General features: G+C 58.9%; 1 protein-coding gene across 1 annotated transcript; it reads left to right on the forward strand.

The window, feature by feature from the left end:
- The first annotated feature begins 2094 nt into the window (after window positions 1–2094).
- LOC101670041 lies at window positions 2095–6543 on the forward strand. The gene has a single exon (XM_013060446.2). It carries the CDS (start codon window positions 2783–2785, stop codon window positions 6521–6523), a length of 3741 nt encoding a protein of 1246 aa, XP_012915900.1. The 5' UTR covers window positions 2095–2782; the 3' UTR covers window positions 6524–6543.
- Window positions 6544–9855: the final 3312 nt, after the last annotated feature.

A 9855-nucleotide genomic window follows, 5' to 3' on the forward strand; every position in this document is an offset into this window, starting at 1 on the left:
TGGCAACATGTTGGCCCTCCTCACTTTCCAGAATCAGAAATAGAATTGGTTGCCCTTCTTCGTAGTGAGAGACTGTTTAAAAACATGTATGGGGGAGGGGTACCGTGGCAATGTCCCCGCCTGAACCCTGGGGGCTCGGCAGAAGGGGGCTAGCTTAGGAGCCTCTCTGGCCACCCTCCTGGCCTCCTCTTCCCTGGATGAAATGCAGTGGGCTTTGGCGAGGCAAGAATTCTGAGGACAAAGGACTCAGCCTGGTTCAGCAGGGTGTGTATCTGGCCCCTATTTCTGCACTCCTCTCCTGGGAGGACATTGGCTTTGACGTGCCCACAGGGAAAACGCCCCTCCCAGGTTCCAGCCACCTGCTAAGCTATTGGGAGGAGGAGATGGTTCATGTGGGACACGGCTTTTGTGGGGGCTTGGGGCTGCAGCACTCAGAAGGGAGGCATATTGGCTCCCTTCCAGCCAGGTCCCTGCCTGCCAGCCCTGGGCACAGGATCCAGTGGTGGGACATAGAATTCTGAAGTGTAGGTCCGAAGCCCGGTGGCCTGCCTGGCTGCAGAGTCTGGCTCTACCACTCATTTTGCTGAGCTCTCTGTGCGTTCTCTCTCTTCTCTGTGCCTTGATTTCCTCATTTGTTAAATAGGGATGATAGTGCCTGTCTCATTCAGTCACTGCGAGGCTGGGTTACCAGAGCTCAGCACTGCCCAGGCTTGCAGGAAGAACCCAATCAAATCAGACATTGTTTTTATAACAGGCGTTTGCTTGGTGGTGGTTGGGGAGAACTTCCTCCTCTTTCAGGACTGCTTTCTCTTGGGGGGTGTGGGGGGAAGCCTTCATGAGCCCCACCCTTCAGCTGGCTCTGCTCCCTTCCCAGAGGACACCTGGAGGGGATCTCTCAGGTCAGTTGTTCACAAAGCTCCTAGCCCTGGGAAAGATGCCCCACTTCTGTAGGAGATGGGGTATGGCTGAGGGGCGCCCCCTTCCCTGCCTCCCCATCCCTCCCAGGTGCAACCTGGCTCTAGAGACTGCCACTAGCACCTCTGTTGTGGGGGAAGAAATCTGTTTGGTCTGGGTCAGAGGTGAATGAATAGCGTTCAGCAAGGATGTGCATAAAGGCACACACAGGCACGCCACAGACCCCTCCACTTGGCTATCTTCCTGGGTCATAATGTAGGGTGAGCAGTAACATCCCGAGAAATCTGTCGCCAAGCTTAACTGAAGGCAGCATCTGAGGGAGAGGGAGGGGACCCAGGGGGCCCGAACGGGGCTGAGTCAGGCTTTGCCCAGTGCCTGTCAGGAAGGTGCAGATGCTGCACAGTGCCAGCCGTGGTCCCTGGTCACATCGTTTCACACCCCACGGCCAACTGTAAACACTATTTTTAACCTTTGTGAAAACACTGCTTTGGAGGACAAGCCGATAGCTGCATTCTCCACAAACCTGTTTCCTGGGCAGAAAAACTGAGGCCTGAAGGGACACAGGCCTGGGGACCAGACCAGAGAGGCTCAGAGCTCGCAGCTGGCAGTAGGGAAGAGGGCTGACCCCGCCCCCCAGGTCAGAACCTCCAAAAGAGGCTTGTGGTAAGGGGTGGGTCCCCAGACTGCTGCCTAGGCCTGTCTTCTATGGCTGTAGGGCACGACTAGGCCTGGGATGGGGGTCTAGACAGGTATCACCCTTCTCTGGCCTATGTTTACCCATCTAAGAAAGGGAGGGTCTAATAAGTTTAATAAGTTTAATTAAAACTTGCAGGAAGAACCCAATAGAACCCAGTCTAATAAGTTTACCTTTCCTATGTGCCTACCCTATGTCCAGTCCTGTGTCCAACTTGTCCACACTGTATACACAGCTATGCCCACTGTGTGCCCAGTCCTGCACCAACCATATCCGCACTCCATAACCATCCCTCTGCTCACGGTGTCCCTACTATGCCCCATCTGTATGTAATTGCCACTTGGCAGGCCCTGTGTCCACTGTGGCCTAGCCCTATGCTAAGTGCTTTGCACCCCGCTGCCCCCTCCCCCAGCCAAGGGGAAGTCGACACAATGTGACAAGAGCTAGAACATTCTGATTTGAGGATTCTGAGCAAAGGCCCCACCCCTGCCCCTCTCGCCCCCATAGCCACATCTGTGGGCTACTGGTTCTAGGCTTCAAGGACATGTGGCTCTGGGGAGGGGGCTCTATGAGGCACAGGCAGAGGAGAGCCATCTGGAGTAGAAAGACTGCCAAGGAGCTGTTGTCCCTGGAGCGGGAGCCAGGGAACACGGGGGAGAAGAGCACAGGCCTGAGCTGAGCCCCTCACCCTCTTCTGTCTCCCAGGACTGAGTGGTAAAGGGGCTTTGATCCCCCAAAGGGCCTTGTGTCACATTCTTGGAACTCATCTCTGGGTAAGGGCTAAAGTCTCAAGCTGCCACATAAGAGAGGAGAAAGAACCAAGTCTGGCGTCTGAGGTAGAACAGGAATCCAGGTCTCCCCTGTCTACCTTTCCCCTTTGTCCTCTCCCAGCCACTCCCAGCCCCTGCCACAAGGAGCACCACCCTCACCCCACAGCTGGCCTGGGTAGAGAGTAGTTAGTCCCCTCGCTGGCCTAGGGTTGGCAGACTTCACCAGAGTCCCTGGGCATTTCTGTCTCCCAAGGTTCCCTAGGGAAGGCCCCATTCCTCAAGGGGGTGGGGCCCCTGGTTTCCCACACTCTGTCACCCCCCACCAGGTCACTGGGGGCTGTGATGTGTGGGGTTGCCATGACAACGAAGTGGGGGCAGGGCACCTAGGGCATGGAGCAAGACTATGGAAGTCACCAAGAAGGTGGGGGGCCCTGATCCACCGGGCCCCCAAGGCCACCCCTCGGCCAGCAGCCAGCAGCCAGGGGGTGGCCTCAGAAGGTCTGAGGGACCATGGATAAACTCAGGATCTGTGTACTTCAGGCAGGGGTTGTCCTTGTCCCCTGAGGCCATCACTGATAGAACCTGCGGCCCTGCCTCCCAGGTCCATGCCCCTGACCCTGTTCACCAGCTACACCAGGATCCTGCTGACATTGGCTCCCAGTGTGTCTGTGAGAGGGCCTCCCAAGATGCCCCAAGGCCCCCCTCTACTAGCTCGTTTCCAAGCTCCATCGTGGGAACTCCAACGCATCTCATCATGGAGAACAGGACCCTGGCCCTCCCTGTGGGCACACACAGTGACAGCACCAGTGACACGGTCCAGCGTGGATTCTGCCGCTTCCGGGTTCAGGCGCAGGTTGCACGGCAGGGCAAAGCTCCCGCTAAAGTCCTGGTAGGCTGGGGCAAAGGCCCCTGTAGCCCTGACCAGGTAGCCCCCTTGGGAAGCAGGAAGAGCCGGTGGCTACCCTATCTCCTTTCAGGGGATGAGGGCTCGGCTGCAGGCCAAGATCCTCTTCTGACTCCAGGCCAAGGTCAAGGCCAGGACAAGTGCCCATGTCCGGCCCAGACTCCTCCAACTCCAACTCAGGCAAATGCTCTAGCTGTGGCTCCAACTCCAATGCCAGAAGTAGTTGAAACTTTTACCTGCATCTCTGGCCACTTGACAGACACCACTATCACAACCAATAGCCTGTCCCAAGACCTCCTCCCCAGTAAGAGTGACAACCAGTGGCCAGTCCTCTTGGAGTCTTCCAAAGTGGTCTCATCCCTCCAGGACAAAGTGGATTTTGGTTTTCAGAAGGAGCCTCCCAACCAAATGCCTTCTCCAAATGAGTCCTCAGACCATGTCCAGGAGATCAAGGCTGCCAGAACACAGGTGTTATCCAACCTGCCTGAGAACCCAGTGGAGAAGGCCCCGGTTTGTACCTCTAGGCCAGGCAGCCCAACACCAGGCTCAGGGCCCCCAGGGACCCCTAAGTCCCAGAGGAATAGCCAGGAGAACTGCAGCTCTCAGCCAGACCAGCAGCTTCTCAACATTTGCAACAATACCTACTCCAATGTGCCCCAGTCTGCCTACCCAGATGCCTGCCACAAGCAGTCACCTGTCCAGTCTCCCGGAGAAACCAACCAGATTCCCCCCTCCACTGCCCCTACTTGCCAGCTCCAGAATGCTGTGGAAGACCGCGTGCTGGTGGTCGATATGGCCACCGGGAACACCAGGATGGGGCTGCTATGCCATGACCCCACGGGTTCACGGGCAGTGCTGCTGGGTGTCATGCCCAACAACCCATCTGTCTATGTTCCCCAAAATGTGTCGTCTGCTCCACCATTAGGCATGCCCATCTTTTCCCCTGACCACAATCGCCCCAACTTCTGGTCCACTTCGCCCATTCTGTCCAGCCCTGCGCCCTCTAGCCTCTCAGCTGGAAGCTACCGAGAGGTGGCCCTGGTTTCCAAGGAGGGCAGGCTCAACTTGGAGTCGCGGGACTCCCCAGGTACTGAGACACCCATCAGGGTGTTCACTCGGTCCGTTCTGCTGGGGACACCCAGTGAGAGGAGATTGAGCCATGTTCACGATCCGGGCTGCTCCAAACCTAATGCAGAAAAAAATGAAACTAGTCATACCATCTGGAAGCTGAACCCCTCCAGGATGCAGGACACCTCCACGATCCAGCCGAAGAAACTTCAGTGGATGATCTCAGAGCAGCCCGCAGAGCCTGCCCCTCAAGCCCCAACCCAGGAGGTGTCCAGATCCCTCCTTCAGGAGGATATAGGCAAACATGACCAGAAAGAGGTCCTTTCCGCTCACCCTGACAGCCTTGGAGCTGAGGGTGCTGGGCAGGCCTTGCCCAGCGGTCAGCCGCCTCTAACTGAACAGCATCCCCTTTCTGGACAGCCCCCTCCAATTTGTCAGCCTCCTCCTGCTGAGCAGTGCTCCCTCACCAGGCAGACCCACTTTTCTGGACAGCCACTCCTGGCCGAGCAGCCTCCCTCCTCCAGGAAACTCTCCATTTCCGGTCAGGTTCCTGTCACTGGAACCTCTCTTGCCAGGCAGATTTCTCTCACTGGGCAGCATCCCTTTCCCCAAGAACCCCCCATTTCCAAAGAGCCCATCGTCCCAGGAAGGTCCCCCATCACCAGGGAGACCGGCCAGGCCTCCACCTTGTGCCAGGAAGGGGAGCCCTTGAGCTTGCCGGCGGCCCACGTAGGAGTGCTTCAGGTACCTCTGGCCCCTGAGGAGACCTGTGTCTACATGAGCAGGGACAAGGTCGGCGTCAGAGCTGCTGAAAGCTCCAGCACACATCGGGTACCATCCTGGGAACCCGGAAGCCCCCCCAGCACCCAGGGGGAACAGTTTTCCCTGGTCACATTCTCCACACCCGGCACTGGCTACAAGGTCCTGCCCGTGGCCATGGTGGGCGCCGAGCCGCAGGGTCCCCGGTTCAAGCTGACACCCGAGGACATCTCACACCCATCAGTGCTTGCACACCTTGGCCTGCTCCACGGGACCTGCTACGAGCTGGTGCCCACCGCGGGCACTCTGTCAGTGCAGTCCCCACTGCTCTGCCGTCACTCGCTGGGCCCCTACCAGGACATGGCGGCGGTGGTGATTGACACGGGCACCGGCTTCACTAAGTGCGGACTGGCTGGGGAGGACCACATCCTCAGCGTGGTGCCCTCACGTGTCCAGCTGCTGCAGCACTCGGCCCAGGATGAGCCCCGGTACACAGTGCCCGAGAACCAGGAGGCCTCCTATTCAGTGCTGAATCGAGGCGTGGTCTCCGACTGGGATGCCCTGGAGGTACTGTGGCAGCACCTGTTTTACTGCAGGCTGGGCGTGCGGCCGGAGGAGCTGGCGGTGCTTGTGGCCGATTCGCCCATCTCGCCGCGCACCAACCGAGAGAAGGTGGCTGAGATCCTCTTCGAGCGTTTCCATGTGCCGGCCATGCAGACAGTGCACCAGGCCCTGCTGGCGCTCTACGCCTATGGGCGCACCACTGGGCTGGTGCTGGGCAGTGGCCACGGCACGTCCTACGTGGCGCCTATCCTCACCGGGGATCTGGCCCCCCTTGACACCTACCGGCTGGATGTGGCTGGGGCTGACCTCACCGAATATTTGGCTCAGTTGCTGCTGGCGGGGGGCCACTCACCGCCCAAGGTGGGGCTGGTCAACCAGATTAAAGAGGCCTGCTGCTATGTGGCCATGAACATGACAGCTGAGGTGGCCCGCACCCAGACCCAACCCCGGGTGGACTTCGTGCTTCCAGACAAGCAGGTCATCACCCTGGGCTCCGAGCGTTTCTGCTGCCCTGAGGCCCTCTTCCAGCCCAGTCTGCTGGGCCTCAACCAGCCTGGCCTCCCGCAGTTGGCCCTCCTGAGCATCAGCCGGCTGGAGGCCAAGCAGCAGGAGGAGCTGCTGGCCAATGTGGTGCTGGACGGCGGCAGCACCCTGATCAATGGCTTTCCCGAGCGCCTGCGGCAGGAGCTGGGCCCCCGAGCCACTGTGCTGGGCTCTCCCCACCGCGCTGTTGCTGCTTGGCTTGGAGGCTCCATCATGGCATCCCGGGACTCCTTCCAGAGCCTGTGGCTCAGCCGCCGTGAGTACGAGGAGGAGGGCCCGTGGGCCATCTACAAGTACCATCTGTGAGCGCATAAAAGTTCTTGTTCTGCTGACTTGGAGCACTGTGGTGTGTTTTAGACACAGGATGGTATGGGGAAGGGCAGAGAGGCTGGTTGTGGAGTCAGGGGTGGAGGCTGGCCCTGGAACTCCCAAGGCACACCCTGCCTCCACACATGGGAACTCCATGGGGCCTAGCAATCCTGTCCTTTCCAGAGAACCTCAGAGGCCCTCTGCTGGCACTGGCTGTGGTCTAGCCTGACCTTTACTGCACCCCAAGGGCAACCACAGACAGTGGCTGCTGTGGGTTTTGCCCCGTTGCCCTGGCGACAAGTGCAATTACCCTTGATTGCCAGCTGGTTGCCATGGCAATTTCAAACATAATGTAATAACCCACACAGCCTGGAGTGAGTCATGAAGGGGGGGAACAGCCCCCTCCCCTTGCTCCCCAGGAAAAGACTGCTCGGCCTCCTCCATCTTGGGCCCTCTACAGGGGGCTGAGGAGAGCAATGTGGACAACAGCCTAACAGTTCCAAAGATGGCTGGGGACCTGGAGCATTTGTTGCCCCCAAGGGAGGGTACCTGTCAAAGTTTGGGCTTCTTGGGGGAGCTAGCTTGGTAATGCAGGTGCCCCCTAAAATCTGAACTTCAGCTAGAGCTCTATGCTGCTGCGGGCCAGTCAAATTACGAGGGTATGGGAGTGCTGGCCTTTGGCACCCTGGGGCAGGAAGTCAGGGTCATGGTGGGGTGGCAGAGAAGTCCTGGGTCCTGGGTGGGTGGAACGACGTAAGCTGAGCCTTGAGATCTGGCCGGCTTTGTAGGCTCTGTGGAGAGAGGCTCACACTTTATCCTGCCTCTCTGACTGCCTCGCTCTGGTGGGAGCCAGAACTCTCAACCTCGGGATCCCTTCTCTTTCTCAGCCTCCTCCTCCCACCCGCAGGGCGCCTAGGGCACAGGCTTCCTCAGGAGGTCCTCAGAGAGGCTACTGGACAATGCCAATGCCAACTGCGCCTGCTCTTTTTCCAGGCTTTGCCCTATCCTAAAGGACCATGTGTCATTCCTCTGGCCAGGGGGAGTGGCTAGAAGCTGTGGGCCATGACCTGGTCTAGCTCTGAATAGCAGAGGTAGGACTAACGTTCCACGTGGGCCCAGTCCATGGCCTAGTAGAGCTGAGAGGATGGCATCCAGCTGGTACGGCTACTTCCTACCCAGAGGGCGGCTGGAGGGCGAATGAAGTGAAGACACCAAAACCCTATCCTGCCTGTGTCTCCCTCCCAGACTGGGGGCTGAGGATCAAGCCAGGTCCCGGTCCCAACCCTTCGTTCTCATCCTTGGGTTTTTCTCTCCACAAAGGGCCAAGACCTGGCTCTCCCTCAAAGAGGAGAGTGAAGGGCTATCCTGGGTGGGGTGGCTGGAAATAGCCCAGGATGTAGGGTAGCCTACTGCCAGCCCTTAGGCAGGCCCAGCCTCTTTCCCCATCCTGCTTTCACGCCCTGATTCAGCTTCCACGGTCCTGAGGCTTGTGTCAGGCCAGAAGGGGACCGGAGGCTCCAGGGACCAGGGTCTCCAGGGACTGGCAACTGTGTCCATGTGCACACGCAAGCCAGCACGGCTGGATGCACACAGAACGCAGACACACGTGCCACTGGGCATCACCGCACGCACGGTGCTCCTGCCATCTCCTCCAGCTTGAGAGTGCACGCATGCACATACACAGACACACTCGCACGTGTACACACACACCCCACCACGTGCACTCAGCCACAGGCACATGGAATGTGCACACGACCAAGGAGAGGTGGAGCACTGCCAGCAGCAGGCAGGGCTCTAGCGAACCACCTCTTCCCCTGCCTCTAAAATCCCCCATTTCAGCTTCTCCTCGGCCCAGCTTGTCCGTGCCTAGATAGCCATGACCTTCAGGAAAGATAGAAAATGTGTGTCACATGTGCAGGGTTGGCAGGCCAAGGCTCAGCTGCACGATACATCTCAGAAAAACAGTGCTTCGGGGACACTGGGCGGACCACGGGAAGGACTGAGTGCCAGGCCATTCATTCATTCTGCAGACATGAACTGAGCAGACTGAGATGAAACACAGCCTCCGCCTGTCAGGAATTCCTATATCCAGTGGTGGGGTCGCTGCTGTGACTGAGACCACCCAGAGCCCAGAGGGCCCCAGAGGTGTCATCTATCTGGCCTGCAAGAAGTGACCCAAAGCCAGGGAAGGATGTGAAGGGCCCTTTGACACTCTTGTCTGGGGAAGATACTGAGGGGCCTGAGTTCAGTGGTCATAACTCAGGCCAGCCTTCCCAGAGTCAGCCCCAACTTCCTCACTGGAGCAGTCACTCCTGTGAGCAGCCACAGGGAACCATGCAGGGAAGACTCACTCAACATCCCAGGCTTGGAGATGACCTCCCTCCCCGAATGGGGTCAGAAGACTCCCTGGGTGGTTTGGAGTGAGCTGGAAGCCAGCTCCAGGGACCAAGAAGCCTGTCAGGCCTTCAGACATGGGACTCAGGAAGGTCCTCAGCGCCTGTAAGGAAGGAGGGGCAGGCACTGGGTCCCTGTGCCTCCCTAACAAAGGACAGAGAAATGGCTGAGGACAGACTTCCAGGCTTCCTCCTCACCATTCTCAGCTCTCTCCCATCAGAGGACAGGCCTGGTGGACACCTTTGGTGCAAGAGTTCTCCTGTATCCCCACATCCCAGCCTGGGCTGCTGCTGCTGTTTGTACTGGAAAGAAAGTAGAATCCACACCATGTCATAGGTGACTTTTATAGGCTGGGAAAATCAGTGCTCAGCAGGGTGGGGCGGACCAGACTAGCCGCCTTGGCTGGGACTTGGGGATGAGAAAGGCTGAAGGGGGCAGGAGGCAGGGGATAGGAGGTTCTGCTACCACGGTCGGGAGCCCTCCTTGACCACGTGCACACACACTCACCCCTATGTTTACTATTCCTAGCTAGGGAATGCCAGTCTGTAACGCAGCTTGCCCTGGCGACTGCCCACTTTGTTCTTGTAAGTCGGTTCCGCCCTTTGGGTCGGGTTTTGGGAGCTAGGCAGAGCGCTGGTCCCCTGGGGACTACCACCTGCTAAGAGATTCCTGTGCAGCTCCAGGGCTCAGGCTTTTCCCACACCTTCTGCTCCCGGCTCCCTCTCAGGGGCGAAAAAAGGCCCCTCGGGCCCTCTTGCCCGGTCAGTCCGAAAGCCTGAGGGAGTCTTTGGGAGCCTGGCCGGCGCCGGGCAGGCCACAGCTCCCGGACTCGCGGCCACCCGTCGTCCGCCCCCCTCAGAGTGGGATTCTGGCCTCAGGCTCCGCCAGGGCCGGGGCGGAGCCGGCTGAGGGAGGCCCCGCCCCCCCAGCCCGCC

Source organism: Mustela putorius, unplaced genomic scaffold (genome assembly GCF_011764305.1).
Source record: "Mustela putorius furo isolate JIRA1106 unplaced genomic scaffold, ASM1176430v1.1 tig00000095_pilon_pilon_pilon, whole genome shotgun sequence".
Classification (NCBI taxonomy): domain Eukaryota; kingdom Metazoa; phylum Chordata; class Mammalia; order Carnivora; family Mustelidae; genus Mustela; species Mustela putorius.